This window comes from Chiloscyllium plagiosum, unplaced genomic scaffold (genome assembly GCF_037043375.1).
Source record: "Chiloscyllium plagiosum isolate Xiang-an unplaced genomic scaffold, Cpla_swu_hap1 HiC_scaffold_11, whole genome shotgun sequence".
In the NCBI taxonomy this organism is placed as follows: domain Eukaryota; kingdom Metazoa; phylum Chordata; class Chondrichthyes; order Orectolobiformes; family Hemiscylliidae; genus Chiloscyllium; species Chiloscyllium plagiosum.
This window is the reverse complement of record NW_028270149.1, coordinates 47,850,729-47,866,764: the sequence shown is the minus strand read 5'-3', so window position 1 is coordinate 47,866,764 and position 16,036 is coordinate 47,850,729. Positions and strand designations below refer to the sequence as shown.

Below are 16,036 nucleotides of genomic sequence, written 5' to 3'. Positions count from 1 at the left end.
CCAATAGATATTTTCTTGGGAGAAATGGCAGTTCAACAATGGCAAGAATGCAAGGAAAAGGATAGCCTTGGATCCAATGGAGATTAATTTAGATAAATGTGAGATGCTACATTTTGGGAAAGCAAATCAGAACAGGACTTATAGGTCCTAGGGAGTGTTGATGAACAGAGACCTTGGAGTGTAGGTTCATAGTTCCTTGAAAGTGGAGTCACAGGTGGATGGGATAGTGAAGAAAGCATTTGGTATTTTTTCCTTTATTGGTCAGAGCATTGAGTGTGTGAGGTGGAAGGTCATGTTGTGGCTGTACAGGACATTGGTTAGGCCACTTTTGGAATATTGTGCACAATTCTGGTCTCCTTCATATTGGAAGGATGTTGTGAAACTTGAAAGAGTTCAGAAAACATTTACAAGGATGTTGCCAGGGTTGAAGGTTTTGAGCCACAGTGGGAGGTTGAATAGGCTGGGGCTGTTTTTCCTGGAGCATTGGAGGCTGAAGGGTGACCTTATAGAGGTTTATAAAAATCATGAGGGGCATGGATAGGATAAATAGACAAAGTCTTTTCCCTGGGGTCAGGGAGTCCAGAACTAGAGGACATAGGTTTAGGGTGAGAGGGAAAAGTTTTCAAACTTTTTCACACAGAGAGTGGTGCGTGTTTGGAATGAGCTGCAAGGAGAAGTGGTAAAGGCTGGTACAATTACAACATTTAAGAAGCATCTGGATGGGTATATGAGTAGGAAGGATTTAGAGGGATATGGGCCGGGTGCTAGCTAATGGTACTAAATTAAGTTAGGGCATCTGGCCAGCATGGACGAGTTGGACCAAAGGGTCTGTTTCCATGTTGTTACATCCCTATGACTCTAAGTCAGTTCGTGCCAATACATTCACAAGTTGTTGTTGTACAGAAAAGACAAACAAAAGTCGGTAATTGGATTCAACAATCTTTGAAAGCATTCATGAATTCTTTCACCGAAGAGAAAGAGGATCATCAATGGCATTTCTAGAGATGCAGAATGCTGTGGTGAAACTTAATGCACAGCATCAAAATGAGCTCAACCAGATCAACTTCAACAAGAAGTGGACCGGTCTAACTGTTCAAAAGAAACCGCTGACTTAAAATCCCAAATATTAGCAGCCACACACCACAATCAATCCTCTGAGATTTAAAAAGGAAATAGTCAATGCTCTTACACACTTAACACAGCAAAGATAAGCATTGATAAAGGGGAAAGTCTCTCTTTCTCAGAAATACTCCAGAGATCCAAGATCATTGTGAACTATTAGTTGAGGAAAACCTTCTGCTCCAATTAATGAAAACACACTCTTGTAAGTATAATGATCCCAACTGATATTACTATCAGATAAGTCAGATACAAAATGAAATCTGGCCTGATGGATTATATATTATTTTATTTAACATGAATGGTCTTTCTCTGAAACATAAGCATACAGTTCTGCAGATTTGGTTTTAACAATAAAACAGAAATGTATTACACAAAAGAAGTGAAGATAAAATTGAGTCAATGAACCTATTTATGTATAATAAAACTTGAAAGATTTTGAAATACACAGTAAAACAAAATCCCATCCATTCCAACACCATCACTTTACAGTAATCAAATACCAGACAGTTGCCTTCTCTATCAAATCTAGAGGTTTGACTTAATTTTTTTCTTTCAATTCCTCATTTTGACAGTTTTCATTTCCTTAATTATTTGTACAAATAAGTTTGAACCTTTATTTCCCATCTTTATTTCTACAGAGAAATATATATTAGCTTCTATATTAGGCTACCTTTCTATATTTTTAATTTAACACTTCTGATGTTGAATTTTCAAACTAAAACCTTTACACTCAAGTAACCTACCTCCAAACCGTTCTTGTATTTAACCTGAATTAGGTCTTCTGGAACTGGACCCCACTGCTTTCCAAACTATGGATTTTCATAAACAAAATATTCTTATTTATTCTAAACTAAAAGCAAGCCATTACCTTTCAGTGATTGTTTTCTCCAGTTGTAAGGTTCTTACAATACAATCAAATCCCATTAACGCTCCAGAAGGCCCCCAATCTCCTGCTCTCTGACATATACTTTCTTAAAATTATCTTTATAAAGAGACTAACAAGTTAATTATTACTCATTTATACATGCAGATCAAAGCCTACTTGCCACTAGTTCAAATTCACAACTCTGAAATAAATGGTAGTGTATATGACACACCTTACATCACAGAGAATGAAAAAAAACTTCTCTTAAGTTTGCAACAGACTATAGTAGAGAAGCAAAACCTTACCATGAAAACAATCACCAGTATAATGAAGTTGAACTTTTGAAAAAAGTTTCGAAATGCATAACGAAGTAAATAAATTCACCATCCAGCCTGGAGTTCACAATGGTGCATAGGAACTTATTATAGATCTTGGTCCAGAAATCTGTTTCCACATCAAGGAGAATAAGTTGCTACTTTCTGATGAAGCTCCAGAAATATTTTTGGCTACAGAGAGGCAAATACTACAAGCCAAATTTTATGTATTTTTTGGCTAAATATCAGTTGTGCTAAGATTTTCAGAGAGTATTTCTGCCCAAGGCCCAGCAAGTTTTCTTACTGTATCTTACCAAACCCACCTCATTAACTACCTACCCCACCTCAATGTCCTCTTTCTATTTCCATCCTACCACACACTGTTACCAGAAAAACTCACCAATGGCTGAATATCATAGAATTGACCAGCATCCCTGGTAATTGCGCCATCTTTTAAAATCCTTAATGTGCACCCAGATAAGTGCTGTCAGCCTGGAGTTTCTCTCTAAGGTTCCTGACATTTGCCCAAATATGACAGATGAAAAAACTTTGTCACTCCTCTTTGTGATCAGGGACCTGGAGTCCTTGTGGACATGACAAGCACAGGCAGAACATCCTCTTCCCCAGGACCAATGTAGGAGGCCATGATACCACATAACAGCCTGGACCAAAGTTACCTTAGTTAATTTAGGTCATGCATCTCGTGTGCCTAATAAGGCTGGTGCCCAATGCCACTGTCTGAGTCAGATGCCAAGAAGTATAACAAACTCCCAATCATGTGTCTGTTCAAATGTTACTGCTTCTCTTGGAGAAGGTCATGAGCTCCCCTCAATGCCTTGTCATGACAGCGTAGCTCCGACATCTTTGTCATTTTTTAAAAAAAGGCTTTCAACTAAATGCTCTGAAACATTCTTCACCAGCACATTCATCAAGACATGTACTATTAGGGAGAAATCAGTACATATCTTTATTGTAGTTCATGTCAGGTAAGATACCACTGTGACTTTCATGTTGATTTTGTCTTCTATCATGGTATGTCAGCATCATTAACTGGACTAACATATGTTGCCCATCCCTAGATGCCCTTGAGAATGCGATAGTGGGATGTTTTCTTGAACTGCTGCAATTCTTTTGGTTTAGGTAGATCCACAATGTCATTAGGGAGTGAATATGTTCTATAAATGTGCTGTACTATTTTCCTGTGCAAGAATTTGTGATGACATCTGTGATATTACCTCTTTTATGTCTGAAACATTTTTTTAAGATTTTATGTGCTCTTCAATAGAAGTCACAGTTACAGATGTCAGGGTTGGCATTATTTTCATATTTGAACAGACACATGATTGGGAGTTTGTTATACTTCTTGGCATCTGACTCAGACAGTGGCATTTGTCAAAAGATCAAATTTAGGAAGGTGTGCTAAATCAAAGAATAGAGAAAAGACAAAGAGAAAAGTATGAATACAGAAATGATAGACTATGATAGGAAGCAATAGAAAATTCATATCCAACAGATAAGATTAAAGATTACAAAAACAATAAAAGGATAAAATAAAAGACTGCACATCTGAATGTGGTAGCGTCCAAGTAAACAGATGAACTGAGAATACAAGTAGAAAGAAATAAATGGAATCTAGTCGCCATTACAGAGAGATATAGATTAAAACTTGGATCTTGAAAGGCACAAGATATTTATGAAGGATGTGCAGCTAAGAAAATGTTGTGGGTGGTTCTGTTAGTTAATAATAACAACAGGGAGGAATCTCAGTTCAGGAAATCAAGGTATGGAATCAGTTGAGTAGCAGCTCTGCCTAAAGGGGAGCATAGATGAAATACAGGAAACTTGACTGAAAGACATGCAACAAGCATCTTAATCTACATATCATCAGGAAAACCCTGATAAGCAAAGGTAGTATAGATGAGGAGTTCTTAAAATGGTTTTGGGATGGTCAGTTAGAGAAGCATATTCTGTAGCCAACTAGAAAGCTGGCTTTACTAGGCTTGGCTCTATGTAATGTGATAGGATTAATAAATGACCTCATAGTGAAGGCAGCCCTGGGTAACAGTGACATAAATATAATTGAATTTTACACACAGTTTAAGGGAGAGAGAAGTGGATGCAAGTCATAATATAAGTACAATTATTACAGTGTGAAAACAAAGCTAGCTATAGTGAATTGACAAAGTGAACTAAAGTATTGGTCAATAGTGATACAGTGGCAGACATTTAAGGGGATATTTCAGAATGCATAGAAAAGATAAATTCTGAATAGAAGAAAAAAAATACAAGGGATAGACCCACCGTCTTGGTTAGCTGGAAGGTTAAAGATTGTATCAATTTTGAAGAAAATGCAAAACACTTATAGAAATCACCTTTAAACTGAAGGGGATTGACCTACAAACTATTTGCAATTGTGCAAAGAAAGTTGGCGAGTCAGAAGATTGGATCAAATGTCAAAGAACAGCAAAGAATGAGGGAAAAGTTGGAGTACAAGTAAAGGCCAACCAGAAATACAAAAATAAATACCGTGCATTTCTATAAATAACTAAAAAAGGAAAGCAATTAGAACCTGAGAATTAATCCTATAGGAAATGAGCCTGGAGGATTGATAACGGAAATGAACAAAATGACAGATGAATTGAAGAGATATGTTTCTTCAGTGTTCAGTATAGGGGATACAAGAAGCATCCTAAAAAGCAGCTGTAAATCACTAAATAAAAGGGATAGAAGGACAAACTCGGGAAAGTGATACTTACAAGAGAAGTGGTACTGAATAAATTGTTGCAGCTGAGGGCTGGTAATTGCCTAGGTCCTAGTGGTTTGCAGTCTAAAAGAAGTTGCAAGTGAGATAGTTGATGCATTCTTTTTAATTATTTCATTCTTTCCAAAATAGTTGCATGAGATTTGGAAATAGCAAATGGAAGTTCTTTATTCAAAAGGGAAAGAAACATAAAGCAGGAAGCAATAGACCAGTTAGCTTAATGTCCATTATAGGGAAAATGTTAAAAACTGTTTTTAAAGAAGCTGCAGCAGGACACATGGAGTGAAAGGTAATCAAACATGGTTTTTTGGAAGAGAAATAATGATTGATGAATCTATTAGAGTTCTTTGAGGAAGTAATGTGTTGTAGATGAAAGGAAACTAGTGAAAGTGCTGTACTTAGATTTTAATAAGGCATTTGATAAACTGCCACACCAATGGTTATTGTGGGAAATAAAAGTTCATGCTCTGGGAGGAGCATATTGGCATGAATAGACATTGTCTGGCTAATGGAAAGCAGAGAATAGGCATAAATATTTTACTTTCAGATCAGCAAGATTTACCACATGATGTGCCACAGCTGCAACCTCAAATGTTTACAATTCATATTCAGTGATTTGGATGAAGGGACAAGAGGTGTGGTTGCCAAATGTGTGTCGTTTATATAAATGATTAAGATGAGAATGTGGGAGGCATGGTGAGTAAGTTTGCAGATGATGCCAAAAGTGGTGGTATAGTGGACAGCGAAGAAGGTTATCGAGATTACAAAGAGATTTGATCAATTGGGTCAATGAGCCAAGGAATGGCAGATGGAGTTTAATTTGGATAATTTGATAAAATAAACAAGGGCAGAATTTGTACGATTAAAAGGAGTGCCTCGGTTAGTGTTGTAAAACAGAGCCCTCAAGGGTTTAGGTACATAATTCTTTGAAGTTCTTATCACATGTAGACAGGGTGATTAAGAAGGCATTTATCACGCTTGCCTTCATTGCTCAGACCTTTGGGTATAGGAGTTGGGACATCATGTTGAGGTTGTACAGGATGCTGGTGATGCCTCTTCTGGAGTACTGTGTGCAGTTCTGTTCTTCCTGTTATAGGAAGGATATTATTAAGCTGGAGAGGGTTCAAAAGAGATTTACAAAGATGTTACAGGGAATGGAGGGTTTGATTCATAAGGAGAGACTGGATTGGCTGGGACTGTTTTTTCACTGGAGGATAGGAGGTTGAGGGAGTGACCTTATTGAGGTTTATAAAATCATGAGGGGCATAGATAAGGTGAATGACGGATGTATTTTCCCCAGGATGAGGGATTTCAAAATTAGGGGGCATATTTTTAAGATGAGAGGAGGAAGTCTTTTAAAAAGACAGGAGGGGAAACGTTTGTACACAGAGACTGGTTTGTGTGTGGAATGAACTTACACAGGAAATGGTGGATGTGGGTACAATTACAACGTTTAAAAGACGTTTGGATAAGTACATGAATAATAAATGTTTGGAAGGATATGGACCAAGTGAAGGCAGGTGGACACTAGTTTAGTTTGGATTATAATTAGCATGGACTGGTTGGACAGAAGGGTCTATTCCCATGCTGTAAGACTGTATGATTCTTTAACAAAGATTGGTAGGAAAGTAAGTTGTGAAAAAACAAAGGGGCAAGGGGGCTACAAAAGATATAGATAGATTAAGTGGGCAAAGATCTGACAAATGGAGAATGCTATGCAAAAATCTAATATTGTCCATTTCAGCAAGCGGAATAAAAATATAAGCTTATTATTTAAATAGTAAGAGATAGCAGAAGTTTGAGATTCAGAGAAATCTAAGTGTTGTCAGACTTCAACCATAAATGCTAACGTGCAAAATCAGTAAGCAATTAGGAAGGCTTAAATAATGTTACCATTTACGATGAAGAGAATTGAATTCAAAAGTAGAGAGGTTATGTCTCAGTTATACAAAACATTGCAGAGACCAAAGCTGTAGTATTTTGCGCAGTATTGGTCAGCATGCTTAATAATGATGGATGTAATGCCTTGGAAGCAATTCAGAGAAGGTTTATCAGATTCTTAATTAAAATGGACAAGTTGTTTTGTGAAGAAAGGCTGTAAAGGTTAGGTTTGTATTTGCTGGAGTTTAGGAGAGTAAGAAATTACCTGACTGTAATATTTAACATCCTGAGGGGTCCTGACAGTGTAGGCATGGAGAGGATGTTCCTTTTTACAGGAGAATCTGGAGCTAGGAGTCACTGTTTCACATAAGAGTTTGCCCATTTAAAATAGAGATGTGTACATTTTTTTCTCACTTTTGGCCATTGGTGTTTGGAATTCTCCTTCTGAAAGGGCAGTGGAAGCAGAGTCCTTGAATGTTTTTAAAGTAGAGGTGGATAGATGCCTGATTAGCAAAGGATCAATAGATTATGTAGGATAAGTGGGAATGTGACTTGTGATTACAATGAGATCAGCCATAATCTTACAGAGTGACATGAGGGGTCAAATGGCCTACTCTTGCTCCTAAGTGTTTTTTTTCCTGTGTACTTCAAAATCGATGAAATGAAAGTTGGGTGAGCTTTATAATAGGAGAAAGTGAGGACTGCAGATGCTGGAAATCAGAGTCGAGAGTGTGGTGCTGGAAACATACCCACACCCTCAACTCTGAACTTTATAATATGTAGGTGATTAGTTCCGCTGGTTTGCAGAAAATTTGAAATTTTTACTTATTGATCTCAAGCCTGATTTCTAATATTCATACTAAGCACTTCCAGTTCAGTAGTTTCATGATTTAAATACAGAGTTAAGCTTTCCCTATACTATTTATCGGACATTTATAGTGGTGCAGAGTAATGCTACTCTACTTATCCCAGAAATATATCTTACCCATCAGAAAAGTACTCCCTATTTGCATTTCTGTGGTATTTCCCTTTACCTTTTTGTGCATAGTTGTCCCAAATTTGTGCAACTTTGGCTAAGTTATGAGCAAGTTTCTGGTCAATTGAAATCAGTATTTCCTGTAGGATGCTTAAAGTCAGCACTGACAGGGGATGTTTAAACCATCACCATAAGGACCCTATGTGATAGTGGTGGAAACACAATATGTGAATAATTAAAATCACCATCCTATAAATAGCTATTCTAATGCTGGAGCCAAACTTCAATACGCTTGTTATTATACACCTACAAAGCATAAACAGACTAAATTGACATAAACTAATACAAATCATATTCCATGTATTTATGAATAATATTTCAAATAGCAATTTTGTGAATTGGCTAACTTGCTTTGAATACTAAGTGTGAATTGTTTGACTTTAACATTTCTATTGAGACTCAAATGCACTTATCAGTTTCTGTTGTGGCTCTCCTTTAGGTTGTGCAGCGCAGTCACTTTCACACCATGAAATGTATCCTCAGAATCACCTTCTTTCCAAAGGACCCAGTGGACCTGCTGAGGAGAGATCCTGTGGCATTTGACTATCTCTACGCACAGGTAAGCACAGTTAGGGATTGGGAGTTCAGTGGAACATTTTACTGTGCTTCGTTCCCCAGAACAACTGACTGCTCAGCACATAATTGCACAAAAGACCATCAGCCCTTGTGCCCATGCCATCGTTGAACGACCACTTTGCACCTGGACAAACTTCAGCAAGTCGGTGTTGCCCATCACTGGCAATATCATGGCATAGCAGCAGCATTTTTCAACAATCCTACCATTGACCCAATAGGCCCTCCCCCACCCCCGTCCACCTTGCACCCTCCTAAATAATCAACATCTTTGCAGCTCCCTGACTGAGAATATGCAATTCCCCTGGCTGCTGATATGGCACTTCAAGACTGATTACTCTGCACTCCTTGAACTTCAGCCAGATCCCCTGAATCTGAGTATCCCAAGTAGTTGACTGCACCGTGTGTGGACTATGCCCATGATTGACAGTGCTAGGGCCCCCAACCACGTCTTGAATGGACTAAGGACAAGCCCCCACCAGTTTCTAACATGGCCACTTGGCAGAATAAACAAGTATTATGTTTGTCCCATAATAAACTGGCGACTGCAGTAGGTGTTTCATTGATGTCTTGAGGTACTATTCATCAAGATGTACTCCCCTCCACCATAACTACTGGACCGATCCCCACTGACAAGCATAACAAGCAACCTGTCTGTGTTAAAGGGCACTTCATTGCTACAGGAGTGATAGCCTTTAGCTTGGCTGAAGTGTCAACATGCTAACAGGCATGGCATGAGACTTTAAAAACTGCAGATGCTGGATTCCAAAGGAGGCAGGCAGGAGGCTGGAAGAACAGAGTAGTCAAGGCAGCATCAGAAGGTCCTGAAGAAAGGTTATACCTGAAATGTTGACTTCTCCTGATGCTGCTGAAAATGTGTTGCTCGAAAGGCGCAGAAGGTCAGGCAGCATCCAAGGAGCAGGAGAATCGATGTTTCGGGCATGAGCCCTTCTTCAGGAATGAGGAAAGTGTGCCAAGCGGGCTAAGGTAAAAGGTAGGGAGGAGGGACTTGGGGGAGGGGCGTTGGAAATGCGATAGGTGGAAGGAGGTTAAGGTATGGGTGATAGGCCGGAGTGGGGGTGGGGGCGGAGAGGTCAGGAAGAAGATTGCAAGTTAGGAGGGTGGTGCTGAGTTCGAGGGTTGGGACTGAGACAAGGTGGGGGGAGGGGAAATGAGGAAACTGGAGAAATCTGAGTTCATCCCTTGTGGTTGGAGGGTTCCTAGGCGGAAGATGAGGTGCTCTTCCTCCAGCCGTCGTGTTGCTATGGTCTGGCGATGGAGGAGTCCATGGACCTGCATGTCCTTGGCGGAGTGGGGAGTTAAAGTGTTGAGCCACGGGGTGGTTGGGTTGGTTGGTCCGGGTGTCCCAGAGGTGTTCTCTGAAACGTTCCGCAAGTAGGCGGCCTGTCTCCCCAATGTATAGGAGGCCACATCGGGTGCAGCGGATGCAGTAAATGATGTGTGTGGAGGTGCAGGTGAAGTTGTGCTGGATATGGAAGGATCCCTTGGGACCTTGGAGGGAAGTAAGGGGGGAGGTGTGGGCGCAAGTTTTGCATTTCTTGCGGTTGGAGGGGAAGGTGCCGGGAGTGGAGGTTGGGTTGGTGGGGGGTGTGGACCTGACAAGGGAGTCACGGAGGGAGTGGTCTTTTCGGAACGCTGATAGGGGAGGGGAGAGAAATATCCCTGGTGGTGGAGTCCGTTTGGAGGTGGCAGAAATGATGACGGATGATACGATGTATATGGAGGTTGGTGGGGTGGTAGGTGAGAACCAGTGGGGTTCTGTCCTGGTGGCAATTGGAGGGGCGGGGTTCAAGGGCGGAGGAGCAGGAAGTGGAGGAGATGCAGTGGAAAGCATCGCCGATCACATCTGGGGGGAAATTGCGGTCTTTGAAGAAGGAGGCCATCTGGGTTGTACGGTATTGGAACTGGTCCTCCTGGGAGCAGATGCAGTGGAGACGAAGGAATTGGGAATATGGGATGGCGTTTTTACAGGGGGCAGGGTGGGAGGAGGTGTAGTCTCGGTAGCTGTGGGAGTCGGTCGGTTTATAGTAAATGTCCGTGTTGATTTGATCGCCCGAGATAGAAATGGAGAGGTCTAGGAAGGAGAGGGAGGAGTCTGAGATGGTCCAGGTAAATTTGAGGTCAGGGTGAAAGGTGTTGGTAAAGTGGATGAACTGTTCAACCTCCTCGTGGGAGCACGAGGCAGCGCCGATACAGTCACCGATGTAGCGGAGGAAAAGGTGGTGGGTGGTGCCACTATAGCTGCGGAAGATGAACTGTTCCACATATCCTACGAAGAGGCAGGCATAGCTGGGGCCCGTACGGGTGCCCATGGCTACTTCTTTGGTTTGGAGGAAGTGGTAGGATTGGAAAGAGAAGTTGTTCAGAGTGAGGACCAGTTCAGTCAGTCGAAGGAGGGTGTCAGTGGAAGGGTACTGGTTGGTACGGCAGGAAAGGAAGAAGTGGAGGGCTGTAAGTCCTTCGTGACGGGGGATGGAGATGTATAGGGACTGGATGTCCATGGTGAAGATAAGGCGTTGGGGACCGGGGAAGTGAAAATCATGGAGAAGGTGGAGGGCGTGGATGGTGTCCCGAACGTAGGTGGGGAGTTCTTGGACTAAGTGGGACAGGACCGTGTCAAGGTATGCAGAGATGAATTCGGTGGGGCAGGAGCAGGCTGAGACAATGGGTTGGCCGGGGCAGTCAGGTTTGTGGATTTTGGACAGGAGGTCGAAACGGGCGGTGCGGGGTTGTGGGACTATGAGGTTGGAGCCCCTCCCCCAAGTCCCCCTCCTCCCTATCTTTTATTTTAGCCCACTTGGCACACTTTCCTCATTCCTGAAGAAGGGCTCATGCCCGAAATGCCGATTCTCCTGCTTCTTGGATGCTGCCTGACCTGCTGCGCTTTTCCAGCAACACATTTTCAGCTCTGATCTCCAGCATCTGCAGTCCTCACTTTCTCCTGATGCTGCCTGGCGTGTCTACACATGCATGTCATGGTACAGCAAGGCAGTGCAAGCACATATACTATCTTTAGGCACTAAGTGAGTGAACTCCACGAGACTAAGCAGGCAGCCCAAGATCTCGTCTGGTCCCATCTTTAGCTAGATGCGTGTCTGTGTACAAAGTGTCCCTGCTGCAGCCTTTCAGTGCAAGTTGCCCTGCAATACAAATCTGTGCCTCAAAAGCAGCCTGCCAGAAAATCAAAAGGATGCCATGATAGTCATGAGGGCTGGCAAATGTAGATGCCAATGTCTGTGGACAGTGTGTACTGATGACCATGGATTGTGCCCTGAGATGCTGTTTGGCATAAGCAAGATTCAAAGTTTGTGCGAAGATTTGTAGCTCGGGTGCTCGTTGTTGTGGTTCTGTTCACCGAGCTGGAAGTTTTTGTTGCAAACGTTTCGTCCCCTGGCTAGGCGACATCATCATTGCTTGGGAGCCTCCTGCGAAGCGCTTCTTTGATGTTTCCTCCGGTGTTTATAGTGGTCTGTCCCTGCCGCTTCCGGTTGTCAGTTTCAGCTGTCCGCTGTACTGGTTGGTATATTGGGTCCAGGTCGACGTGTTTGTTGATGGAGTTTGTGGATGAATGCCATGCCTCTAGGAATTCCCTGGCTGTTCTCTGTCTGGCTTGCCCTATGATAGTAGTGTTGTCCCAGTCGAATTCATGTTGCTTGTTGTCTGCGTGTGTGGCTACTAAGGATAGCTGGTCGTGTCGTTTCGTGGCTAGTTGATATTCATGTATGCGGATTGTTAGCTGTCTTCCTGTTTGTCCTATATAGTGTTTTGTGCAGTCCTTGCATGGTATTTTGTACACTACATTAGTTTTGCTCATGTTGGGTATCGGGTCCTTCGTTCTGGTGAGTTGTTGTCTGAGCGTGGCTGTTGGTTTGTGTGCCGTTATGAGTCCAACGGACCCGATACCCAACATGAGCAAAACTAATGTAGTGTACAAAATACCATGCAAGGACTGCACAAAACACTATATAGGACAAACAGGAAGACAGCTAACAATCCGCATACATGAACATCAACTAGCCACGAAACGACACGACCAGCTATCCTTAGTAGCCACACACGCAGACAACAAGCAACATGAATTCGACTGGGACAACACTACCATCATAGGGCAAGCCAGACAGAGAACAGCCAGGGAATTCCTAGAGGCATGGCATTCATCCACAAACTCCATCAACAAACACGTCGACCTGGACCCAATATACCAACCAGTACAGCGGACAGCTGAAACTGACAACCGGAAGCGGCAGGGACAGACCACTATAAACACCGGAGGAAACATCAAAGAAGCGCTTCGCAGGAGGCTCCCAAGCACTGATGATGTCGCCTAGCCAGGGGACGAAATGTTTGCAACAAAAACTTCCAGCTCGGCGAACAGAACCACAACAATAAGCAAGATAGTGGTTACTTAGAGTACGTAGTGAGCTGAATCCACCATGTACACACTCTGGCTTCCATGGTTTGTTTTCTCAATGTATAGCTTGTTGGTGGTTTTGTTTAACTTGACAGCTGAATATTAATGAGGTGATTTGGGCTGTCAACAAAGTGTTTAACAAATAATAATACCCCTTAATTGACAACTTGCTGCTCCCTGGCAAGATACTCGCTTCTCATTAAAAGCATAAAGATGGATGTAACATTGAAATGGGCCTCCCTCGAATTCTTGCCTGATTCTGACACAAATCTCACCATATCGATCAGACCCCAATAATATTCTGCCCAACATTCTTGTTGAAGAGCTTAACCTTAGTCTCCTGCTTGATGCAAACAGTGAGATGTCAAACCCACATCTTCCCCTGGCACTGTTTGTCATGAGCAGTCGCTTCACCCTCTTTCCTTTCTGTGCTTGAATGGCCCATTCACTTTGTACTGACCAAATTATTTCTAATGTGGCAATCCAACACAATTCTGAGAATTCTTTCTGTACCACAACACAAGACTCACCATAACTGTCAGGTACTGAAAATGGGACTTCAGAATCCTGACCATCTGTCCCATGCTGCTACTGCCCAAGGGACAATTGAGCAATTTTGTAGTCTCTCTTCCTGGTTTCTAAAACCAAAATTGAAACCAATTTAGCATCACCATCACTTTGCTATGTTGAGCCATGTAGATACGTTTGCTTGTCTGAGAATAAACCTATTTTGACTACTTCCATAGGACTTTATATTAAGAAACAGATTGGGATGGTTTGCATCTCAGTCCCTGAACATTAAGGAATGAAACCTTTTCAGGAAGGAAATTTATAAAGCTTTAAAATGATCCATTATCCCCTCGGATGTAACATGAATAGCATCCCACACTTGAGAGAATACAACTACTTAGAAGAAGGTGATGTTCATTCTTTTTGTAAATTCCCCAAAGATAGCAGAAAGTTGTACATGTTCTCCCAACTATGACAGCATTGCAGAATTGCACACTGTATTCACCTTCCTGAATTCTTCTGCTCAGGGAAGCTATTATACAGAATCAGATTCACTAACGTTTTAGTTACAATAATTTTATGACATGGTATGTGTATGTAAATGTAAGGAAATCCTAAGGATTCTTGGCTGAACCTTCCTGTTTTATTTAAATACAGCAGCCAGCAGGCAGTTCAGTGGGGTAGAGGAGGCAAGTTACGGTAATTATTTTTGGGACAGGATTTTGATGGATGACCTCTTATTTTATTTTCAACACCACAACTTCCCCAAGGATTGAGGGATGTTTGAAGTAAATCCAAGCTAAAAGTTGATATACATATAAAAACAGAAAATGTGAGCAAATTCCAAATTGAGAATCAAAGGCACTCCTCAAATAAATGAAAAAAATCTGCAAATGCTGAAAATCTGAAGTAAAAATAGAAAATGCTGTCTGAAAAATTGTAGGTTTGTTAGCATAGAGTCATAGAGTCAAAGAGATGTACAGCATGGAAACAGACCCTGTTTCCATGCCAACCAGATATTCCAACCCAATCTAGTGCCACCTGCCAGCACCCGGCCCATATCCCTCCAAACACTTCCTATTCATATACCCATCCAGATTCCTTTTAAATGTTGCAATTGTACTAGCCTCCACCACTTCCTCTGGCAGTTCATTCCATACATGTCCCACCCTCTATGTGAAAAAGTTCCCCCTTAGGTCTCTTTTATATCTTTTCCCTCTCACCCTAAATCTATGCCCTCTAGTTCTGGACTCGCCCACCCCAGGAAAAATACTTTGTCTATTTATCCTATCCATGCCCCTCATGATTTTATAAACCTCTATAAGGACAAGTTGGACCGAAGGGTCTGTTTCCATGTTGTACATCTCTATGACTCTATGATGCTATGCTAACAAACCTACAAGTTTTTAGCCAGCATTTTCTATTTTTCTTTCTGATTTTCAGCATTTGCAGATTTTTTTCATTTATTTGAAGAGTGTATTTGATTCTCAACCCTCAGCCTCCGATGCTCCAGGGTTCTGTAAAGAGTGAAGCATAGTGAAGAGTTCAAGTTGAATGTGATTCCCATTCCAACTCTTACTTCCATAACTCATTGACGTGGGTGCCCTAGAACATCTCTGTGTGTTTGCGCTGTGATAAAATACATTACTGATGCTGCTAATTCATTCGTCTTTTTCATCCTTTTTCCTGAATGTTATTTCTGCTTTGAATAATATCAGTATTGCATATTGCAGGTAGACATTCCTGCTTTGGCAAGAATTCTATCCACAGAACACAATGATTTGTAGCAAAATTTTAAGGAGTATTGATAAGATAGAGGTACTGGTCTACATTTAGTTTTGTTAATAAATTCTGACACATGATCCATGGTATTAAAACAGTGACAGCAAGAAACCAAAGTTGTTCACTTATATGACATTCTGATCTGAAAGGTCACATTTATTTGCTTGAATACTAGTTTGGAGGAGATCATACTCTCTAGATTGGGTGTATTTAATAGCTATCTGGAGATGGCTTTACAAAGAGAAGAAATCTGTTCACCTTAACGTATCACACTTCAGTGGTTATAAGCAGATAGTCACAATGAGACTGCCTGAGGGCTGCATTTTCAAATTATCTGTTCGTGCTCCATCGACCAGGACATCTGCACTCAAAATATGTAATATTTTGACAGTGTATATTGAATTTGTGAATAATCAATTCATTAACTGCCACACTCAGCTTCTACATTGAGTTAACTATCTTTCCAACTTTACATAAATGTAACATCCTGTTTTACAATTCCCTACAGAAAAAACACTGAACAGATAAACTACATTGATAAGTTCACTCATCTTCACCACATCAGTATCTCCTACCCTCTTATAAAGTAATTATTTCTCAAATGTCTTAAGAATTACTTATCCAAAGTATCTAATTATAGAGTATAATTTTCAAAGAAGCAATCACCATTCTACCTTTTATAACATTGTGACAATTGCATCAATATAAAGATGCATCTCTTCCAAACCTGACCAATCCAACTTATACAATAAGAAGAATT

At 41.2% G+C, this 16,036-nt stretch overlaps 1 protein-coding gene across 1 annotated transcript in view; it reads left to right on the top strand.

Moving 5' to 3' along the window:
* Positions 1-16,036, top strand: part of frmpd3 (FERM and PDZ domain containing 3) — a 210,070-nt gene that overhangs the window by 101,947 nt on the left and 92,087 nt on the right. The window contains exon 7 of the mRNA XM_043705300.2: positions 8,419-8,538. Within this exon, the coding sequence (XP_043561235.2) occupies positions 8,419-8,538 (120 nt within the window). The remainder of the gene's footprint in view (positions 1-8,418; positions 8,539-16,036) is intronic.